The 24754-nt window shown below is 37.0% G+C and overlaps 3 protein-coding genes across 3 annotated transcripts; all 3 read right to left on the bottom strand.

Annotated features, from left to right (window-relative positions):
• Positions 1–891: 891 nt before the first annotated feature.
• Positions 892–6764, bottom strand: LOC120286260 (acidic leucine-rich nuclear phosphoprotein 32 family member E-like). Its single transcript, XM_039300330.1, has 5 exons — positions 6630–6764; positions 6156–6461; positions 4371–5965; positions 1864–2318; positions 892–1399 (listed from the first exon to the last, which is right to left on the bottom strand). Exons 3-5 carry the CDS (start codon positions 4968–4970, stop codon positions 1264–1266), a joined length of 1191 nt encoding a protein of 396 aa, XP_039156264.1. The 5' UTR covers positions 4971–5965; positions 6156–6461; positions 6630–6764; the 3' UTR covers positions 892–1263.
• On the bottom strand, positions 6468–19286 carry LOC120287517 (disease resistance protein RUN1-like). The gene is made up of 3 exons (XM_039300331.1): positions 18572–19286; positions 16441–17239; positions 6468–6929 (listed from the first exon to the last, which is right to left on the bottom strand). The coding sequence occupies exons 1-3, from the start codon at positions 18679–18681 to the stop codon at positions 6609–6611; spliced, it is 1230 nt and encodes a 409-aa protein (XP_039156265.1). The 5' UTR covers positions 18682–19286; the 3' UTR covers positions 6468–6608.
• Positions 18721–19101, bottom strand: LOC120287518 (TIR-only protein-like). Its single transcript, XM_039300332.1, has one exon. It carries the CDS (start codon positions 19099–19101, stop codon positions 18721–18723), a length of 381 nt encoding a protein of 126 aa, XP_039156266.1.
• Positions 19287–24754: the final 5468 nt, after the last annotated feature.

Consider the following 24754-nt stretch of genomic DNA (forward strand, 5'->3'; position numbering starts at 1 on the left):
CTTGATCAGGTTGCTTAAGTTGTAGCACAAGACTTAGCTTAGTTTCATTTAATTAGTGTGTGTACCTCATGGGATTACTATCTAGGGGCTTAATAACGAGGGCATGTGTATTCTTTACTCAACGCTTTATCAGGCTTACTTCCTTATACTTTACTTTTATTGTAAAATATGATTGTTTACTTACCCTTGATTGCGTGCTTATACATGGACATCATTCAATGGTATAGGGCAATGATATATTATAAAGATAGTAATTAGGTAAACAAATCAATTAAGCTAGTGTACTAAAAGGGCACTAATTAGACAATTAGTATAATCATATCCCATGTCCCCAATCTTAAATATTTGATTGTTTAGAAAGTGAAATATTCTCTCTTATCTCACTTGACTCCTAATCTGCCCTAGCAAGCTAGCGGCGGCTCATTGGATTAATCAAATTTAAAATGTAAACACCAATGTCACACGAAGTAAGGGTTTTTGAGAACCCGAGCCGTTTAAGGATACCAGCTCGACAAGACCTCTAAATTCACTCCCCAACACCACATCGGGAGGGTCACAATTAAAAGTTGCCATCTTTAATTGGTCCTTTGAGAGGCCATCACATCAACTTCAAGAGTTTTGTATATGAGAATGAACACGTGAATTCCTTTCCTAATGAGATGTTCTTGCTTTTGTTTAAATACTTCGAAGACGACCAAGAATGGTGGAAGTGAAATTACATTTCATGAAATCCCTAATTAATCGGGCCTGCCTCCACGAAGAATTCTGGGAATCACCCGTTTACCTGAAAGGCCGAGGTCGAAGGATTTGGTTTGGGAAAAGAACATCCGTCTTGTTCTTATGACTATTCAAGGTCAAGGAGTGGTAAACCAATGAATCTCGAAAAATATCAGCTAAGACATATTCATGAAGCATGTTCCTAAGCGTCACCTCTCGACAAAGTGAGATGCATACACTGAATCAGAAGAGAATAACCAATAAAATCCAAACAAATTCGCGTGCCATAAATAGGGCACTTACACACCATTTTCGTTTTATGGAGAGAAAAGAAAGGAGTGAATAACATCTAAACAATCGAAAAGGAAAAGAACAAAAGCTGTTGAAAAATGAAAGAGACGAGAAATTGAGGTGGCTTCGCCGATCAACTCTCGAGAACGAACGGATATGGGCACTACTAGTACACTTTCAACTACTAGTCAGTCTTCACGCCCCATGTTTCGATAGCAAAAAAGAAGCCAAGTACATCACATTCTATTCCATCTCTTACCTCTTATTCGGCTTCTTCATCATCAATCTCATCCTCTTTCTTGTGGTTGCCATTGATTCGCCTTCGCCTCTAGCCTTCCTACTTTTCTTCATCGTTGTCCATGGAATGAACTTGTGGATGCCCGCAAGATGACTGCGCAGAAAGAGGTTTGAAAATATCATATTTAAGGTGGATTAAACATCTTAAGAAGAAAAGGTCAAAATCCCCAAATATAATATGACATTAATCCGTAGTCTGAACACCCAAACGCAAGCAACCAGCAAGAATCAACATAATCCCTTAGTTGTGTCTAAATTGACAAATAAAATAAATTTTACGTGAATTTTTTTATCTTTTTTTTCTCCTCAATCAATAGGTATTTAAATTTGAAGAAAGTAGGGCAAGGCAGAGGACCATGATGCGCAGCAAGCCCATCTTTAGATTGTAAACCGACAGTTTCAACATCAATTTCTTCAATCACAGTTTTTATTTGCAGCTAGCTCGTGATCTAGAGCAATAACTCTTGCTAGATTTACTTTCAGCATTTCAGAAAATTAGCACGAATTCTGAATAGAGAATAGATTTCAGCTGAGTTTTAGGTTGTTGTGGCCTCTTACCTCCTCCTCAGCTTCTTCATCATCCCTCTCTTCCTCTTCCTCATTCTCGTCCTTTTCCTATCCTCGTCGCCATAATTGTCGCCGTCCCCGTCGTCGTCGCCATCCTTGTTGACATCATTGTTCTCATCGCTATCACTCACAAAATGAACTGGTGGAGTCCCGTGAGATGACCGCAAAACCTCATGCGAATTATTGTCCTCATCATCCTCGCCGTCATCGTTATCGTCATCGTCATCATCCTGGTCCTCAGAACAAACCGGCGAAGACCCGCGAGACAAATGCACATTGCTGACCTCATCATCCTCACCGTCATCGTTCTCATGGTCCTCACGCACTTTGTCGTTGTCATCGTCATCCTTGCCATCATCTTCATTGTCCTCGTCATCATCCTCGTCATCGTCATCCTGCCTACCGTCATCCTTGTTGTCATCGTTATCCTCCTCACCATCATCTGGCTGAGAAGAGGGAGGTTCGAAAATATCATATTTAAGGTGGATTAAACACCTCAAAGAACAAAACAGATTCCCCAAATTTCAAACGACAATAATCCTTAGTTTGAACACCCAAATGCAAGCACCTACCGAGAATCAACGTAATGGTTTTTCCTCACCCTTAATCAACCTAAGAATGCTTTCTAAAGCATCAATCGAACATAAATCTATTAGAATCAAGCAGCATTCACAAATTCACAAATTCGCATATCTTCATTTCCTCAAAATTGGAACGGAGCAACTACTAGGCTTTGATTTACTTCTTCACAACTTTCCCAAGACTTGACGTATAAGTTAAGAAAATAAGGAAATCTGGTTGGGGAATTTGGGAGAAGCAGAGGAGGTGTCACATATAGAGATGCGAAGAGACAGGAAAATTGGAATGTTGAGAATGACTCAGAGGAGTTACAGAGAGAAGTTCAAAGCACTACAATATGTAACTGTGCATCGCACGTTTAAGACTTCATTTACGTTGTCACCGTGCATCAGGATGGAGGTGGCGCATATATATCGTATTTCACAAGCTAGTACTGTTGATTGTTAGAGGCTTATGCCATATGTATGTGTAGTACTAGATTTGATCTTTGACATGCTATTGGTAATTTATATTGTCAATTTGTGTACACATGGAATGGGTCCTTCAGTCTTCGTTAGGATTATAGGGAAAGCAGTTCACGTAGCCTGGTAGTAAGTTGGTAAGTGGACCCAAGTCAAGTAGGCAACCTAGAGAGTGATGGATCTATAAGCTGTCATGTTGTTGCTCTTGTGGTTGTGATACGAGTTGGAAGGTTTTGTTACGAGACGGGTAATTTCATCAATGATCGAGGCCAAAAATAGGGATGGCGAAAGAAGGAGGAGAGGTAGTGTGGCCAAAACTAAATGACATGACATGTGACAAGACGATGACATGGCGATGACGTGGCATAGGTGATGACATGGCATGTACGATGAATGATGTGGCATACAACATGACATGATGACATGGCAAGATGATGCAACTTAAGCTGTCCAAGGAAGGCATTGGAAGAGCATGGCAATGTAAAGTGACGAATCACGACCATGACTAGGCTGCAAACTTGAGCAGATGTCGAGGTTTGTCGAAAAATGTCAGCTTGGATTCAAGTGAAGGGATGCAAATAGGCATCTACATGTGTATGGGCGTTCAGAGGGATGCAAATAGGCATCTACATGTGTATGGGCGTTCAGAGGGTCACGACGCTTGCAAAGGCACTAGTGAGTCAAGCCACATTGGGTCAAGCCTAATTGCCAGGAGCCTAAACCAGCTAGCATGGCTCAACCAAGCGCACAATGGAGCTGAGGACATGCATAGGATGCGTTGTACCCCTTTTTTCAATCTTTTTGGTATTATTACACATTATATCTTCTTGAAATTGGTATTATTACATATTGCATTTTTAGTTTGGAAAAAGAAGCATTAGAAGTTGAGCGAAACACTGGATCACGATTGGGTGGAATCAGAGCTTGGAATTGAGAGATTATTTTTTATGTTAGAATCTGCTAGTTTGTAGCGTATCATTGCTACTGTTCCTATGGATTTAGATCACTCTTTGAACTGGACTATGTAAATTGGGGTGTGTTGAATCTATTTCTTATTTAATTTTCTGATATCTCGTGATTTTGTTAGATTGCATGATCCTATTGCATTATATTGATTTTATCAGGTGGAAAAGAATTCATGAAGTTTCATCATCAATTTTTGGGCTTAAAAATAGGTTCCATGTCATTTGAGTAATTGTGATAAGCATGGAATGAACTAAAAGCATAAATAGGAAGGAGAGTATTCTATCGGTCAGACAGTTAATGATGTAAGAACCTTGACCCCGCTTTCAAAGTTGACACGAGTATAGCAAATAAAATTCCTAGTAAAATGGAAATTTTTAATGAGAAATTTTTCATGGTTGCACATTTTAGAATCATGTTATTGTCTAGAGCAGAAATAAAAAGCGGATAAAGCAGAAGAAACAATGATGATCCATGAATAAACAGAAGGTGTACCTGTTCCAATAGAGGATCCCCTATTTCGGGGAAAGTTGTTTCGATAGTAGAGTCCGCCGCTTGTGTTTGTGCCTTCAAAATCATCTGTCTATAAAACTCCCAAGTGATGACTGATCCCCCGTCGCCAGAGCTGGGTAGCTGCCCCAAATCATGTATCCGTATCTTGCACTCCTTTGGTATTTTTGAGCTTGATGACTCGAAAATCCTTTCCACTGATCTGCAGTCATCAATCCCCAAATACTCCAAACGCTCTAACTTGTCGATGCCCTCAACAACCTGCAGCGTCGGGCACGACCAAATGCTTAAATTGTTCAAATTCTTCAAGTTTGACAAACCTCCTAACCTTTTTAATGAACTGCAATCGGAAACAGAAAACATTTCCAATGCTTCCACCGTTGAAACAAATCGAATCTCTTGTGGCCCTGGGAAAGATGACAGATTGAGTTTTCGAAGCATCTTTAGGGAGCTTGAGACAAGGGACACTCTCCTCCAACCATCAGTCAACTCGGGAGCTTGTAGCTCATTGCATCCTAGCTCCTCCTCCGATAGACAAACCAACCCCTCTAAAGATTCATTATCCGAACTATATATACTCTCCATCGATTTTAAGACACCGTGAAATTGAAGTTCGACTAGCTTGGGGCAATCGAACACCTCAACATCTCTGAGTTTATTCAAACTTGATGTAACGGATATTTTTGCAAGGCGTTCACATATTCCGATTATTAACTCTTCCAAATTAGGAAGCCCATCGAGTTCCACTTGTTTCACTTGAGTCCATCTGAGCTTTAGAACTCTCAAGCTTGACGGAAGTTGTTTCAGCTTCTGCAAGTCTAGTCCATCGAGTCGAAGTTCTTCCAGCAAGGAAAGGGAACCCCACTCTATGGATGTTGCACGGACATTTAAAAGGCACAATTCTAACTTTCTCAGTTTGAATAGCCTCCCAATCCATGACAAGTCGCAAGATTGAGTTATATTTGAACGACCACCAGGAATCTGTCCATCCGATAGGAGCAGTTCAACTAGATTAGTAAGGTTTGAGACGTCGGGGATACTCTGCAACGATGAAGATGCAAGCCTCAGAGTGGCCAAACTTTTGGGAGCTCCAGCAACTCTTGAATCTTATTGCAAACATCTAGGTCTAGTTCCGTCAATGACTCTAATTTTGAAACTGAGTCAGGGAGTCCCCTCAAGCTCCGACAATACCTAAAAGAGAGGTGCTGAAGATTCTTTAGTTCGCCAACTGAGTCAGGGAGTCCCCTCAAGCTTTGACAATACCTAAAAGAGAGGTGCTGAAGATTCTTTAGTTCGCCAACTGAGTCAGGGAGTCCCATCAAGCTTTGACAATCCCCAAAAGAGAGGTGCTGAAGATTCTTTAGTCCGCCAATTTGTTCAGGCAATTTTTCAAGTGCCTTACAATGCTCAAATTCTAAGTAAGTCAGCCACCTCAATTTCCTAATAGAGCAACTAATTTTCTTCAAAGAAGAACAGCAAAGAAAACTCAACTTCTCTAAAACTAAGTGTTTGGAAAAGATTGGCGTCCCATGTGACAAACGACATGACTCAATGATGAGAATCTTCAACTTCGTTGCCTCCTACAAAAAACGATGAAACATAAAGACAGAGAATTAGATGTCTATACAAGAAATAAATATGGATTTAGGCTCCTGACTTGTATCATTTGTCATTTGATCCTCTCATTAAATGAGAAAATTAGACTGTAAATTCATTCAATTTTGTACTTTATTGAATAAGAAAATTAGACTAAGGGGGATTCTACCATACCTTGATTAGGCTCTTGATCGCATCTTCTGTCCACTCATAGCCATAAGTATGCAACAAAACCACGTTTTCTAGATGCAAATTGGTTAGCATAAGCGCTTGATCATCGTTGCCTCCAGTGTGATGCCACAAATAAAACCATTTCAACTTGGAAAGACAGCTCGCGAAGTCGCCTTGCAAGTTTACGCTAGACAACCAAAGAAACTGTAGATTCGGGAACCGCTTAATTTGCTTCGCAGTGACAGTTCTACAAGGGACATCCCAATAACATCGCTCGCGAAAACAGAGTGCTTGAACTTTTTGCTTTTTCTGCCAATAACATTGAGGAGCAGGAGCAGCAATATGTCAATATCCCACAATTTTATTTTATCAAGAGAAGAAAAAATGAAATAGAAGAATAGCTCCCAACTCAGAAACGTGAATCCTCAATTAAGAACAGGGTAAGCAATTTTCTATTCAAATAGGGTCATACTTTACCTCTATCGAACTTAATTCGCAACTGATGTCGGCTATATCCCACAACCTAGTACCCTCTTCTTTAGCAATTGCTCTTCCAAGATCTCTAAACTGATCATGCATCCAAAATCTCTTGTCATCTAAGTAATCTACGACCTTTATCATACACCTCCTAGTAAGTACATCAATAGCATGCTCTGAGCTAAGCCCACAATTGTCCCACACAAAGATTTGTTCAGTCTTCTTCTTCTTACCAATAAAAAAGCATGCAATGTCGAGAAATATCTGTTTTTGATCCGTTTCTAAGGCATCATAGCTTATCTTTGATATTGCTAGTATAAACACCTAGAGGGGGGTGAATAGGCGCACAAACTATTTTTCTCAAATACGTATGCAACAGATTGAAATACGATCTGTGTAGAGAGAGTAAGGAAGAGAAAATCAAACACAGGATTTATAGTGGTTCGGCTTATTCCAAGCCTACGTCCACTTTTCCGCACCGACAGCCCCACAGCCTGGATTTCACTATGATCAAAAGAGAAGTTACAAAGACAGCTTTGCCTTGATTCCACAAAGTGTAGCTGTTCTATCACACCTCCTCAAGGTCTCTCACAAATATAGACTCTCTTTTGTATACAAGTATTTGCTCAAGAGATTTATCTAAACAAATAGGAGCTTCAGACTTTGGAATTTTTCTATCGCGCACTCTCTCTCAAACAACTAAGAACGTCTTCCTTATATACTCCTTTATGCCATCATACCCGTTGGCACTTTCCAAAGGAATTCCTCCAATCTACCCGTTGGACGGAATCAATTAGGAAGATCGTTCGAGCTATTAAAGGAACGTGTTGATAGCCCATCAACTCGTTCGCCCATACAATCGTGGATCTCGGTTTCCATAAGTGAAACCTTCCAATAATATTTAGACAATCATCGAATCTTCAGTCATTGAATCAATCTTGATCAATCAAAGGATTTCGATATGTCTTCTCCAGCCACGAGATCTTCTCTAGATGATAAGGTTAAATCCTCGAACAAAACATCTAGTTCGGGATAACCTTTCTTCAACGGATCGTAGACTCACAATGAGGATAGACTTTGAGTCTTGAGTCTCGGCAGTCCGAAGTCTTCAGACTTTAACCGGCAGAGTGCACCTTCGACTAGACCGACGTAAACATTTTGTCAACTTCAAAACTCTTCACGAGGATTTCTCCAACAATCTCCCCTTTTTGATGGTGACAAAACCTTCCTACAGATTTGGATAACTTTGACCCGCAAAACATTTCTCAAACACATATGCATATCTTATGAAAATAAATGACTAAAAACACTAGAATCTCGCAATCACGTAAAATAGGTTAGTCCAATATATGATTAAGCCATTCATAAGATATCAATATTGATAATGCAGTCAAATCCAAGTCTAGGCAAGCTTCTTATCCGTACACAAAACAAAGTCAAAGTCTGTCAAAAACAAACAGACAAGCTTAAACACAATCCAACAAAATAAAAAGATTGAAAGTTTTGTTTTTCAAATCATGCATCTCTCCCCTTTTTGTCATCATTTAAAAAGGATGAGATGAAATCAAGATTGCTTGGGAATGCGGACAAGATGGAAATCTTCCATAGATCGAACAATGCCTTCCAGCCTCTTAAAGTCTTCCTTCACCGTATAACCTCCTCACTCTTGGCATTGGCCCGATTTCGAATAGAGAGGGCTTGCATCTTTTCATTTAATGAACAGAAGAAGCTTGACCTTCATTCTTCAAGCTTTGAACTTCGCATCCAGGGCATATATCTCGACCTTTCATCTCCAAGAGAATATCCATGATTCTCGCGAAAATCTGCTCCATTATCGCTCCGAGTACTTGCTTCGCTCGTTTCGATGGAGTAAAAGTAGACGATGGTGGATCAAAGATAATCTCGCAGTTAGGCGATGAAGCTTCAAGACCTTCCTCTGGAAATTGAGATGCATAAACATCTTCGGGTTCGCAGCGAACGACCGACTCCTTCACTTTCATCCGGAAATGAAGATGTCACTCCTTTCTCCCGAACTCCCCGTTTTCATGCCTACGTGTAGAGAAGAGATTTCCTGTGTTCTCCTTCTCTCCTTCCTTCTTCTTTGAGTCTTTCTTGCTCGCTTCTTGCTCGTTTCTCTTTCTTCTTCCTTCTCCTCTCGCTTCTTTCGTCTTTTGTTCCGATTCTTTCAGGGAACAGACGACTTAAGTTCTTTAAAGCCATTGCAGAGATGGTGATGTCATCATCATCATCTTCATCCTCAACGAGGAGAGCTCTTCTTTTCTTTGATGGAGCAGCCATGGGCTCCTTCCCTTTTCTCTTAGTAGCAGAAGAGAGTTGATGAGACTTGGCAGGAGTCTTCTCCTTGAATTTCTCCATTCCTTGCTCGTTCCTTCGACGCATTTTGGTCACCATTTTCAGTCCTACCACCATATGATCGCATGATCGAACACAAAAGATTTGCGGAGGCTGAATATTCAAATGTCCGAATAACTTCGTAACAAGGCTTGGGTAAGGGAGTTGACCTCGTCCTTCATCACCACTCTATACATGTGAAACATGACAAGATGAGGGAGAGAAAACTTCTTTCCACAGAGGATAGCATACATCAACTTTGCCTCGAGCTTGAAACATCGTTTTGGAAGTTGATTTTGGCCGAAGGCAATTAATCACGCCTTGTGAAGCAAAATGTTGAATGCATTCATCCTGAGTAGGTGATCTTCTTCTCGTTCTCCCGTCCTTCACCAATTCAAGTGTGGCCCGAGCAATGGAAACTTTAATCGGTTGATATCTCGCTCTCTCAACTTCTAACACATCAGCCAAAGATATCCATATCTACAACATAGTCTTGTTCTTTGACATCAAGGAAAATCTATTCGCATCCGAAAAGCTAAGATTTGAATAGAAGTAGGCAAATAATTCAAAGATAAGCCTCGCTGAGTCGAACGTAACTTTTCAAGTTGAAGATAATTGAACTTTTCCTCAAGTTCACTTTCACAAAGATCCGAAAATCAAAGTCCACACTCCTAGGTTTATTACCCCACACTTGGCCAAGAATTTCGAGTACGCATCCTTTTGATCCTTTGATCCGAACAAATCTCCCCTTTTTCCTTGAATTTCAGCCGCAATACCCATTTTCGGTTGAAATAAACTAAACAAATTGTCATCATCATTCCCATCTGTGATTTGGCCCCCAAGCCACGAGGATCACTTGGGATATTCGCAAGGGTTTCCTCACCACCCCTTTACGAGCGATTCCCAAACTTTCCATTCTTTTCAGTAAAGATATATTCGTTCCTATATCCTTTTTCTTTAACAAAACTATCAATATAGTTCAAAGGAGTACGAATTCCTTTTAAAGCACGATATAACTTGTAGATAAAAGTGCTTTTTGAGATCTTACTGGTCCGCTTCCTCAATGATTTCTTCCTCGTTGAACAACGTCTTGAGGACTAGATGATGGAGAATGACGCCGCCGAGAATGTTGTGGGCCTGGGTTTTGATGGATAAACTTCATCTCTTAGCAAGATCGAAGTGCGTAGGCCCTTTACTCATTCTCTCGTGGTCCCCGCTTGCGATTCTTGACGATTTTCGTGAAGAAGACATCTTTCACATTGTTTGGAAGTTTCCTCGCTTGACTTTCCCAGAAAAGATGACAACTTTTTGATGATTTAGCGATGAAGACAAACGGGAGTGGAAGATCGATGCTTTCTAGGGTTTTGAGAGTAAAGTGAATAGACAAGTGAAGATTAATCGATAGTGCTCGTTCGGTTAAAAAGAAGAGTAAACGAATCGTCACAAAGGAAATAAAAAAATATGCCTTTTCAAAATAACTGATTTTATCCGTAAAAATAGTTATTTCAAAAATAACTTCCCTTTTGAAAATGAATCGATGTAATATATACGGCAACAATTTAAACAGAGTCTGATGATCGTACCTTTTCAAGATAAGATTGGAGAGTGAGAAAGACTTACAGTCTGAAGGTCGAGACAAGACTGTTGATAAAGTCTTGTAAGCCTGAGTCTGAGGGTCTTTAGACTTTGATATCCTCATACCTCAAAATATTGAGTCTGGTCCGTATAGACTCAAATTGATTTTTCTCCAAAGGCTTTGAAGTATATCAGCCAGCTGATTCTTTGAGTCAACAAATTTAATTGAAACATCTCCATTTTGAACATGATCTCTAATAAAGTGATGTCGAATTTCTATATGCTTCGCTCTTGAGTGGAGAATTGGATTTTTGGTGAGGTTGATAGCGCTGGTGTTGTCGCAATTAATCTCCGTGCATGAGTCTTCAATTGCAAAATCTCTTAGCTGTTGTTTTATCCATAGAATTTGCGAACAGCAGCTTCCAAGAGCTACATACTCGCATTTCGCTTGTTGAAAGAGACACAAGATTTGTTTCCTTGAAAACCAAGACACTGTTTCGTTTCCAAGCAACCGGCAAGTTCCTCAAGTACTCTTTCTATCAACTCGCAACCGGCCAAATCTCGCATCTAAATATCCTTAAGTTTAAAGTCTCCCTTCTTAGGATACCAAAGACCGATGCTTGATGATGAAGCGACGTATTTGATGATGCGTTTGCGCGCGAGATGGGATTCTCTAGGATCCGATTGAAACCTAGCACAGTGCAAACACTCAACAAAATATCGTGTCTAGAGGTAGTAAGATAGAGAAGTGATCCAATAATGCTCCTGCATGCCTTTTGATCAACTTTCTTCCCTTCTTCATCTTTGTCTATCTTTAAAGAACTTGACATTGGTATGTCGGTCTTTTTGCAATTCTCCACCCAAACCTTTTGACAAGATCATTAACATATTTTTCTTGAAAAATGAAAGTTCCTTCCTTCAATTGTTTTATTTGAAGACCAAGAAAGAATGTTAATTCTCCCATCATACTCATTTCAAACTCATCCCGCATAGACTTTGAAAATTTTCTTACGTACTTTCATTAAAGGATCCAAAAATAATATCATCCACATATATTTGAACAAGTAAGAAACTTTTATTTTCCTTCTTGATAAATAAAGTCGTATCTACTTTACCTTTAACAAAACCATTTTGTAATAGGAAATTACTTAACTCGTCGTACCAAGCCCGAGGTGCTTGCTTCAAACCATACAAAGCCTTTTTCACCAAGACCGAGTCTCGGCTTCTTTGGGTCTTCAAACCCCGGCGGTTGTTCCACATAGACTTCCTCATGGATAAATCCATTTAGGAAGGCGCTTTTGACGTCCATTTGGAATAATCTGAAATTCTTATAACAAGCAAACGCGAGTAATAGTCGAATAGCTTCTAACCTTGCCACTGGAGCGTAAGTCTCATCATAGTCTATTCCTTCTTCTTGCGTATATCCCTTGGCCACGAGTCTTGCTTTATTTCGTACGACTTTCCCTTTCTCGTTCATCTTGTTTGAACACCCATTTGGCTCCAATAACAGTTTTTCCTTTTGGTTGGGATGTCAATTCCCAAACATCATTTATGCCGAACTGCTCGAGTTCTTCTTGCATAGCTTCAATCCAGCTTTCATCGATAAAGCTTCTTCTATGCTCTTTGGTTCAATTTCAGAAACGAGTGCCACAAAGACTAGACTCTTCTCGCCTTTTGGATCTTGTGCGAATTCCTTCATTAATTTCGTCAATTATAAGATCTTTAGGATGACTAGACTTATGCTTCCAGTTACTCGTTGATTTGTCTGGTAGATGATCTCTTTCTTTATTTGGATCTTCACTATCAACCTGATGCTGTTTTTCCAGAGTCTGAGATGTTTCTTGAGTTGTAGACTTTGGAGGGTCTGGAGCAGGTTCAGACTCTTCTTGATGAGTCTGTCTTGATTCATCTTGCATTGAGTCTTGAAATTTAACATTCATTGACTCCTCTACAGACTGGCTCTTCTTGTTATAGACTCGTAAGCTTTGCTTGATGTAGAATATCCAAGGAAGATACCTTCATCCGATCTTTCTTCAAACTTACCAACTCGATCTTTGCATTTTTCAATATAAAACATTTGCAACCAAATACATGAAAGTATGAAACAATAGGCTTCTTTTCTTTGAATAACTCATAAGGGGTTTTCGAAGAATAGATCTTAAGAAGATTCTATTGATGATATAGCAAGCTATTGAAACAAATTTTTCAGCCCAAAATCGAGAAGAAATTTTACTTTCAATTAAAAGAGTTCTAGCCATTTCTTGAAGAGATCTGTTCTTTCTTTCCACAACTCCATTTTGCTTAGGAGTATATGGAGAGGAAAACACATGCTTATAGCCAAATTCATCACGTAATTTTGTAAAATCTTGATTTTCAAATTCACCTCCATGATCTGTTTTTATACAAGAGATTACACATCCCTTTTCATTTTGAACCTTTTTAGCAAATTTTTCAAAATAGGAAAAGGTTTCGGACTTACTTGAAAGGAAATATACCCAAGTAAAACGGGAGTAATCATCAACAATTACTAGGCAATACTTCTTACCCCCCAATACTCTGAGTTCTGGTTGGTCCGAAGAGATCCATATGCAGCAACCGTAGAACATGATTAGTAGAGACATGATTTATTGGCTTAAAAGAATTTCTTACCTCGTTTCCTAATACATGGAGTGCATGAATCAGTCTTTTGGTATGGCAATTTTGGTAGACCTCGAACAAGCCGCTTTGATGAGATTTTGGCTAATTGCTTCATATTGACATGTCCAAGCTTTTTGTGCCATAAGCTTGCTTCGTCTTGAATTGAGATAAGACATTGCGATTCATTTGGTTTCATATCCAGAAGATAGATATTTCCATGTCTTCTACCCAAAAAGATTGAGTAGAGTCTTTTCGATTCGAACATGTTCCTTCTTGAAAGGAGATCTTGAAACCAAAAGATCACACAATTGACTAATGCTTTGAGAAGATTGTAATTGAGTCCTTCCACTAAGGAAACATTACTTATTGTGAGAGTTCCAATTTTCACGGTTCCAAATCCCACAATACTTCCTTTGTCTGTTTCCTCCAAATGAAACTTTTCCACCATTTACTTGAGCAAGTTTTATAAAGCAATTTGAGTCTCCTGTCATGTGTCTTGAGCATCCGCCGTCAAGATACCACTTTACCTCGATTCTTGATGGAGACCCGCATTTAACAAAGAGTCTCAAGCTTTCTTTGGTACCCAAATTTTCTTGGGTCCTTTGGTGTTAGTAAGATAAACAGTATTAGCCCATACTTTCTTAATAGGTTTCCATACCATAGGACACTCTTTTTCAAAGTGATCCGGACTGTTGCACTTTGAACATTTAAGAGAATTTCTTCCTACGGGTTTAACAAAAACTTTCTTGAAGTGATTTTTGTAAACCTCACTTGAAAGCCTTTTCTTGATTCTTTCTTTTACTTTAGGAAAATCAATTAAGGGAATTGTTTCTTCTGTCATACCTAGACTAGACTTATTGAAGTAAGGTCTTTGTGCTGAAAGAATTTTCTCAAGTTTTTCAGATCCCATAGAAAATTTCTTTGATATATTAGATAAGTCTGTTTTTAAAAAAGTATTTTCTTTTAAAAGATTTTCTTCATTTTCTTTAAGATTGGAAACAGACACGTCTAGACTTTTAACTCTTTCTTCTAAAACATTTTCTTTTAGTTTTAGAGCTGAGTTTTCCCTTTTTAGTTTGGAAATTCTTTTGAGAGAAGTCTTAAGACTAAAGCATAATTCCTAAATATATTTAGAAACTTTGACAGGAATTTTAAAGTTACTTACCTCAAATTCACTGTCTGAGTCTGATCCTGAGTCTGTCCCAAAGTCTGAGTCTGATTGTGCCATCAGACATAGATTGGCATATTCATTATCACTTTCTTCACACTTAGTATCACTCCGTGTTTCAGCTTTGAGAGCTTTTCGAAATTTTTCAGCTTTTCCTTTCTTTTTCTTCAAAAGAGGACAGTTGGGTCCGATGTGTCCCTTTTTCTTGCATTCAAAGCAGACTACATCTTTGTTTGGTTCATCATCATCACCGACTTGGTCTCGCTGTCTTTGAAAGCCTTGTTTCTTTGAGTTGAACCTTCTTCCTTTTCTCGTTTAGTTTTCTGAATCTTCTTATCATGAGAGCAAGCTCCTCATCGTCCATATCTTCTTGAGAATGTAACATCGAATCATCATTTGATTTTAATGCAATAGATTTCTTACCTCTTGGATCTTCATCTTCATTGATCCTTTCCACTTCATAGGATCGAAGAGTTCCAATCAGCTCATCGACAAATAGTGGCATAATTCTGCGTCTCTCTTATCGAAGTCTTTATGTGATTCCAATCCTTGGAGAGTCCACGCAGTAGCTTGTTTACCTTCATGGGATCGAGAAGTTGGTTGACCTTGATTTTCAAACCATTCACAATATCTCGTAAAACGACTAAACATGTCGATATTGATTCTCCTGGTTTCATTCTAAAGGCTTCGTATTGACCGAGAAGAATGTTGATTCTTGTTTCCTTCACTGACCTGTTCCTTCATAGGTGATATGCAATTTGTCCCAAACTTCTTTTGTCGTACCACAAGAAGATATTCTATTATATTCATTGCTTTTGGTGATAAAGCACAATATAAGGAATAAATTGCTTTTGCATCGAGTGTCTGTCTCTTGGTTATTTCTTCTTGAGACATTAAAAATTCAATCGGATTCTTCAGTTTCTTTTCCTCTTTCGTAGAGGCGATGCAATGGTAGGAGTAATTCCTTTTCTACAACGTCCCATTCCAGAGGATCCTTTGATCGTAGGAAAGCTTTCATCTTGTTCTTCCTAGATGTTGTATTCCTTTCCATCAAAGTAAGGTGGTCTAGTATTGCTTTGCCCTTCCAGAGGGGTGCTAGCATACTAGCCATGGATCTTTTACTATGAAGTAAAACACTTCAAATAAAGTAAGTACACAGGCTCTGATACCAATTGATATTGCTAGTATAAACACCTAGAGGGGGGTGAATAGGCGCATAAACTATTTTTCTCAAATACGTATGCAACAGATTGAAATACGATATGTGTAGAGAGAGTAAGGAAGAGAAAATCAAACACAGGATTTATAGTGGTTCGGCTTATTCCAAGCCTACGTCCACTCTTTCCGCACCGATGACCCCATATAATTTGGATTTCACTATGATCAAAAGAGAAGTTACAAGACACGCCTTTGCTTCCCGATTCCACAAAGTGTAGATGTTCTATCACACCTCCTCAAGGTCTCTCACAAATATAGACTCTCTTTTTGTATACAAGTATTTGCTCAAGAGATTTATCTAAACAAATAGGAGCTTCGACTTTGGAATTTTTCTATCGCGCACTCTCTCTCAAACAACTAAGAACGTCTTCCTTATATACTCCTTTATGCCATCATACCCGTTGGCACTTTCCAAAGGAATTCCTCCAATCTACCCGTTGGACGGAATCAATTAGGAAGATCGTTCGAGCTATTAAAGGAACGTGTTGATAGCCCATCATCCTCGTTCGCCCATACAATCGGGATCTCGGTTTCCATAAGTGAAACCTTCCAATAATATTTAGACAATCATCGAATCTTTGAGTCATTGAATCAATCTTGATCAATCAAAGGATTTCGATATGTCTTCTCCAGCCCACGAGATCTTCTCCAGATGATAAGATTAAATCCCGAACAAAACATCTAGTTCGGGATAACCTTTCTTCAACGGATCGTAGACGTCAATGAGGATAGACTTTGAGTCTTGAGTCTGGGCAGTCCGGAAGTCTTTAGACTTTAACGGCGTAGTCTGCGGCACCTTCGACTAGACGACGTAAACATTTTGTCAACTTCAAAACTCTTCACGAGGATTTCTCCAACAATCTTTAATTGTTCCAAGACATCCTTATTGAGTGTTTTCTTTAGCTTCTGCCGCATCTCTTCCCATATTTTTTTGTTTCTCTGACCAAAAAGCAATGCACCTATTGCTTGAAGAGCTAAAGGTAGGCCACCTGCCGTATGGACAATGTCTTTTGAAAGAGCGTCATAACCTTCTAGAGGAGAGTCGACATCAAAGGCATGCTTACTAAAAAGTTGAAGTGCGTGTTCATCACTCAACCGCTCCAATTCATAAGGCTCGAATTTATACTTAAGTCCCCTAATATTCAGAACCCCACTATCCCTAGTGGTAACAAGTATCCTAGTACCAAGACACAAAGAAGTCCTTCCGATTAGTTTTCGAATTTGGTTGTTGTCATCAACGTCATCCAAAACAACCAGTACCTTCTTGTTGCAAATTGTTTCTTCAATCACTTTGATCCCATCATCACTATTGTTAATGCCACGAGCCCCTCTAGAATTAGAGATATCGGACAATAATTGTTCTTGCAGCTTGACTAAGCCCTTGGTTTTTGCCGTTTCCCTTACATCACGAAGAAAGCTACAGCTTTTCCCAAAGTGAGGACACAATTGGTTGTAGATTTCCTTGGCAAGTGTGGTTTTACCCATGCCGCCCATCCCATAAATTCCAATAAGCCGCACACCACCGGCATCGATGTCTAATAAATTGTTTATTGCCGATATTCGATTCTCCATTCCAACTAAATCTTCGGTCACTTCTCTTTGTCTTGTCCGGAGCCTATTCACAACCTTATCAACAACCGACTTGCTTAGATGCCCATCCCTGCCACAAAGTTGAACAGCTTCAATTGTGAAAAGGTAACAAATTCGTTTCCTTGCATGTTGACCAACCATATACTAAGTCAACTAATTCCAATCTAATTATCGTAAACATTGTTCCCATGGAAACGTTAAAAATATGGACGAATAATATAATCATAATAAATTATTGTTATGTTACGAGATAAAAATTCTTGCGCAAAATCAATTCAGAAGACAGAAAAGGAGTATATAAATAAGCGTTTCCTATTCAAACTTACAACAAGCCTTTTTCACTTCTCTTTTGTAGATCAATTTCATAAACTAATCAAAAACGCAGATATCACTCAGTTAAAGTGATGGAGCCAGGAATCTAATGTTGATACTTTATCATTGTATCAAAGAAAGAACCACCCCGTAGAAATCAATATAAGAAAAAATTGTAAGAAAAAAGTGTTTTTATTTTTTACCGAAATAATAATACTAAACCGCATTTAATTTTGCGAGATCATTTTCTTTTAATGTTCATCGGTTTCAAGGACATTAAGAATTTATCACCACATTATTATTTCACTTAAAACAATAAAAATTAATTTCCATCAAAATGTCATGAAATACGTGTGCGCGTTCCCCATGATCGCTTAAGAATTTTACTTTGATTTACTTTTGATGGTCGCTCTACCTAGTAATCATATGGGTTATCACATGTCTATATATAGATATTAAAATTTATCTCTATGATTATGAGGCAATTTTTATTTTATTTTTTTGAGATGGGTCGGCTGCAATAACAATTTATCCAATGAAAAGGGGCACAAATCGAATCGGGACTAGAATAAGATGGACTAAAGACTCGATAAAAATTCAACGTTAACCCCAAAACTTCAGGAATGGTGATGAATCACTAACATGAATTTCCATTACAAGTTTAAGTTGAAGGAATCGAGGAAGAAATGTTTGATCTTTAAATCAAGTAGAAGAATCAAAATATAAATGCGTGATGAGTTACAGCAATATGAGATTGAAAACGAACTTTACAAATACAATTGCGTTCAGCTCAATGATAAAGTTCTCTGGCATACATTAGAAATCTTAATACATGTACGGATCAAGTTGGCATAGAAAAGATGAAACAAAGCCTATCTTTTATACAATGAAAATTAGGTCAAAAACAAAGTCATAATAATTCTGTTAAGTCAGAAAAATTTGGATATCTCATGATATTAAAAAAAATAAAAAATAAAGAATTTTTATTTCAATTTTGGGAAACTGGAGTTGGAATATGATTAATGAATTTTTATTAGATCTACCTTTCGATCGTAAAAAATGATTTTCCCATTCATAAATAAGTGGTTACCCTGTATGATTCTTCAAGTCCAACCCGCTGATGCCACCAACTGTTTTGAGCGCTCGCCGCCATGTATTCGCATCCTCGGAGCTGAAATTTTTTTTCTTATCCTTCATCATTTGCTCCAAATTCCGAATGTCATTTTCGTACGATGGGGTTCACAACTTCACGTCATCTGGTTTCACATCATAAAAGATGGGCAATATCACCTTCTTAGTCTCGTCTTCCCTAGGATTAGAGATGTTCTCCACCATCTTCGCAAGCTCGCAGAGGCACCAATAACTCGAAGCGTAGTTGGGGGAGAAGATGGGTATGTAGAGCCTGGAGTCATTGATCGCCCGCAAAAGTTCGCCATCAATTCTTTCACCCGGTCGAATCTCTTCGTTATCGATGAAAACATGAATCCCGGCTTCAGACAAGGCATGGTAGAGGGTGTCGGCGAATCCACGACGAGTGTCGGGTCCTCTAAAACTCAGGAACACCTGGTACTCACCTCCAAATGGATTGCTGGTGCTGGTTCCCGTCTCTGATGTCGCCATAGGAGCTCACTTCGCGCCCAACGGAGCCACCCCTCACTCTCTATCTCTCTCTAAGAGGCACTCTTGAGATACATTTTCATCTAGCACATCGTACCGGCTGTAGGCAATTTCGCAAAAAGCCGAAGATGTTTTGCAGATCTCGATGCAAGTCCGTGACTTTAATATTTGAAGTCACGACAAAGACTTTGTAAGCCTCATTAGAGGACCGTTGACTATAAAATTAATTTTACAAAGACTCGAGATTTGAGCTAATTACCAATCGATTCGGAAATTTAAAATTGACTTAATTGACCAAAAGATTCTAAGAGTTTTGGTGTACTCGGATCTAATCTGAAGTCCATAGGATCGGTTCAGACATTAACAGCAATTGATAATACATAATTTCCAACCTAAAGAGAAGTGGCCTTATTAAAAAAAATTGAAAAATATGCTTCCAAATAATGAACGGTAAATGTTATGGCCACGCCGAAGATCATTAGTAGACAAATCTTTTTAGTAAGCATTTTATTGATACTTGTTAGTTATATTTAATGAAACAGATATTTACATTCTCAATACACTGATTGTGTATAAAATAAGGAAGGTAGTGCTTTCAAAATAACAAAATTTTCTTTATGCGTAAATGTTTAATTTAATCGGTACCCACAGAGCACTAGTTAAACATAATGCTTATTTAAAAATGCTGCATTTCGCATATTTGAATTGGACCCATTTGGCATAAAAGACGCGTATGGGCAACTTCCCAGCAGGTGCAGCGTCCACTTTACAGTCACATCCAATTTCCAGTCAATAAAGTTGATGACGTTATCATTACAAGATCACATGGAGATCCTTATTTTTTGTGCCTTTCACGTGGCTCTCACATGGCTCTGTCTACGTAGAAAATTCATGGTCAGTAAAGTTAGGATTAATATACCAAAAAACCAGAAATTTGTACATTTATAACAAATTTATCCTATATTATTTTTTTAACCATCAAAAATCCCAAACTGGTATACCTTTGACAAATTTACCCCAAACCCAAGACAAATGTGACAAATTTACCTCTGTTAGTTTTCGTTAAATTTTATTTTCAAATTATTAAGTTAAATGATACGTGACAATTAATCCTAAATTTACGCTCCGTTTGTCACCTTTACAATTTTTGTGATTTTTTTGTCGTATTAATCCAATTTAGCATAGGATATATTTATCACAAATTTACTATTTTTGGGTTTTTTGCAGTCAAATAAATTAATTTATGGGTAAATTTGTCATAAATGTACCATTTAGAGTTTTTTATAATTAGTTGGGGTAAATTTGTCACGGGTATACCAATTTAGAGTTTTTCATGATCAAAAATAGTTTTGGGTAAATTTGTCACAAATGTACTGGGTTTGGGGTTTTTCAGGATATTAACCCTTAAAGTTATAGATTTAAAAATAGAATTAATATCCTAAAAAATCTTAAATTGGTATATATATATATATACCTTAAATTATTTTTTTTAATCACAAAAATTTCAAATTGATACACATTTGATAAATTTACCCTAAACCTAGTATATTTATGACAAATTTATCATCTATTAGTTTCTATTAAATTTTACTATTATATTACTAAATTAAATTACACATGACAGTTAACTAATGTATCGGTTTAAGATTTTACTCTATGTTTATCACGATTGTACTATTTTTATGATTTTTTATGGTATTAATCCAATTTAATTTAGGTAGTATTAGTTTGGAACTTTTGGTGGTTTAAAAATTAGTTTGAAGTAAATTTATTATAATTATGCCGCTTAGGATTTTTTTACGGTCATTTGAAGTAAATTTGTTATAAGCATATCGATTTAAGAATTTTCGTGGTGAAAAATTAATTTGAAATAAACTTATTATAAATGTATTCATTTGAATTTTTCATAATATTAAATCTTAAAAATAAATTAGAGGGACATTATCATTACAAGATTACATGGGCCCTACATGTTTGTGTTCTTTTTATCTGTTCATGAATAGATTTTCTATTTTTTTTTTATTCCGCGAACAAAGAGAACAAAAACGCGTTTATTTGCGTTTTGTTCAAAATCTATTTTTTTTGTCCTAGAACAAAATTGAACGGAAATAAGAAACAAAAAAATTATTTTTTTGTTTCGAAAACATTTCTAAATAACAAATTTTTCTCTCCTCTCTTTTCTTCTCTTTTTTTTTTTTTTCTTTCTTCTTTTTCTTTTTTTTTTCTTTGGCCGATCACCGAGCTCGGCCATGGCCCAGTGACCGGCCGCCGAGGGCCCAAGCCGAGCTCGCCCGACGAGCCTCACCGTGGCCGGGCGAGGCTACCGGCCCCCATCGACCTAGGTTGCCGACCGGCATGGCCGACAACCGGCCAAAAGAAGAAAAAAAAAAAAAAAAAACATTTAAAAATTAAAATAAATGAAAAAATAATATAAATTTACCAAACGTGTTTCTATTCATTTTTTATTAGAATGAATTTTTACCAAACGTGTTTCTATTCATTTTTTATTTTGAAATGTTTACTAAACGCTGCCTTTCTAGTCAAAAATTATTCCCCATAATGTAGAAATAATTTTTTCTATTTCGTTTTTTAACAATTTTTTAACAAAATGTTACCAAACGCACCAATGAAATTTCTTCTTGTTCGTGCTTTTCACATGGTATGGCGATGTAGACTACACCTGTTAAGAATCCACTTTAGAACTTTTGGATAAATTTAAAAATCCTCTTAACATTTGCTTTCGAGTCGTGAATAGGAGGTACTATGGTGACAAATCAAAGATTATTATTATCAAAAATTTCTTGTTAACGAGTGCTATTTAAGTATTATTCGTCATTTTACATCAAATAAGAAGTGATTTTATTGATTATGTATATTATGAGAAAAACAGCATTTTAAAAGTGACAAATTTTATTTGGCATTCATGGGTAAAATCGTTATTAGAAAAATATTAGATTTTTTTTTTTTTGTCAATAGAAAAATATTATACTTTAAATATTTGAATTTGACCCCACTTGCAATGAAAAGCAAAAACGCGTATTGGCGACTTCGAAGCAGGTGCAACTTCAATTTATAGTCATCAACGTTGATGCCTCTACAAATAACAAGGTGGGGACCAGTTAGAAAAATGGACACAATGACACATACAGCTCTACCTTTCTTTTTCTTTTTCTCTTTTTTCTCAAAACAGTCGTACCTTTTCTCTTCTTCTTTTTTCCTTTGTTTCTTTTCTTGAACAATTCTACCTTTTCCTGCTTGTCACATGGGTCTGGTAACGTGGACAGCGTCAGCTCTTAATTCACTTTTGTCCTTTTGGATTCTCAAACGTATAATCTTTATGATTGTTCTCTAGCAATATCTACATTTGGACATAATTAAAATCCCAGTCCAACATTGTAAATTCACAATATCTATATGTATACATAACGATAACAATATGTTCCTAACAAATCACCTCTCAAGATAACACTCAAGATCTCTAGATTACTAGAAAAATCTCCTTCATATTGCAAGGATTGGATTTGCTGCGTTGTCGACAAAGATGCTCTAACTAAGCATTGTTTAAGCATATATTTACTGCTCACTAAGGAGTATTTTTCATGACCTTTTGACTAACTCGAAATGAATGGACAGATATTAAATAAATAGCTCACTAGTAGAGCATTGGCTTTATTCCAGCACTCCAAAGAAATGAGTACGCAACTTATAAAATGATAAGAGGAGTAGCTAAGATTAATAACAATGTGAAATGGCCTTAATATTTGAAGCAATTTACAAACATGCCCTTCCCAATCATACAAAGAAAGAGGGTCACTTCTTCACTTTCCTTGCAAGCATAATGCTTATTTTTTTTTATTTTTTTAACAGAAAACATAATGCTTATTTAAAAATACTGCATTTCGCATATTTAAATTAGACCCATTTCATTTGCCATGAAAGACGCTTATGGGCAACTTCCCAGCAGGTGCAGCGTCCACTTCACAGTCACAATCAATTTCCAGTCAATAAAGTTGATGGACGTTATCATTACAATATCACATGGAGATCGTTCTTTTTCGTGCTTTTCACATGGCTCTGTCTAAGTAGAAAATTCATAGTCAATAAAGTTATAGATTTAAAATAAAATTAATATCCTAAAAATCTTAAATTAATATATGTATAATAAATATATCTTAAATTAATTTTTTTAATCACAAAAAAATTTCAAATTAATACACATTTGATAAATTTACCCCAAACCCGATACACTTGGGACAATTTATCATCTATTAGTTTATATTATTATTTTTTTTGTAACACAGTACTCAAAATAAGAATCCCTAACGACACCTCTAGAATTCGAATTTCTCCCATTCGTTAGAGCGAGAAAGCCCGAGCTAGTTGCGCCGTTGAAGATGGTGGTGTTTCTATTAAATTTTACTATAATATTACCGAGTTAAATTACACATGATAGTTAACTAGTGTATCGATTTAAGATTTTACTCTCTGTTTATCACGATTGTACCATTTTTATGGTTTTTTGTGATATAAATCCAATTTAATTTTTTTAAGATACTATCAATTTGGAGTTTTTGGCGATTTAAGAAATTAGTTTGAAGTAATTATACCTATTTAGGATTTTTTTACAATCATTTGAAGTAAATTTGTTATAAGTATATCGATTTAAGATTTTTCGTGAAAAATTTAATTTGAAATAAATTTATTATAAATGTATCGATTTGAATTTTTCAGAATATTAAACCTGAAATATAAATTGGAGGGACATTATCATTACAAGATCACATGGAGTTTCTTCTTCTTCGTGCTTTTCACATGGCTAGGCGATGTACACTAGGAGGTACTATGGCAACAAATCAAGGATTATTATTATTAGAAAATTATTGTTAACGAGTGCTCTCTAGGTATTTTTTGTCGTTCCACACCAATTAAAAATTAACTTTATTGATTATGTATAATAAGAGAAAAACAGCATTTTAAAAATGACAAATTTTATGTGGGCATTCGTGGGTAAAAACGTTATTAGAAAAATATTATACTTCTTTTTTGTCAATAGAAAAATATTATACTTTAAATATTTGAATTTGACCCCATTTGCAATGAAAAGAAAAAACGCGTATGGGCGACTTCGAAGCATGCGCAACTTCAATTTTTAGTCATCAACGTTGATGCCTTCAGAAATAACAAGGTGGGGACCATTTATAAAAATGGACACAATGACACATACAGCTGTACCTTTCTTTTTCTTTTTCTCTTTTTGCTCAAAACAGTCGTGCCTTTTCTCTTCTTCTTTTTTCCTTTGTTTCTTTTCTTTGAACAATTGTACCTTTTCCTGCTTGTCACATGGGTCTGGTAATGTGGACAGCGTCAGCTCTTAATTCACTTTTGTCCTTTTGGATTCTCAAACATTTAATCTTTATGATTGTTCTCTAGCAATACCTACGGTTGGACATAATTAAAATCCCAGTCCAACATTGTAAAATCCTAATATCTACATGAATACATAATGATAACAAAATGTTCCTAACAAATCACCTCTCAAGATAACACTCAGATCTCTAAATTACTAGAAAAATCTCCTTCACATTGCAAGGATTGGATTTGCTGCATTGTCGACAAAGATGCTCTAACTAAGCATTGTTTAAGCATATATTTACTG

This window comes from Eucalyptus grandis, chromosome 8 (genome assembly GCF_016545825.1).
Source record: "Eucalyptus grandis isolate ANBG69807.140 chromosome 8, ASM1654582v1, whole genome shotgun sequence".
Classification (NCBI taxonomy): Eukaryota; Viridiplantae; Streptophyta; class Magnoliopsida; order Myrtales; family Myrtaceae; genus Eucalyptus; species Eucalyptus grandis.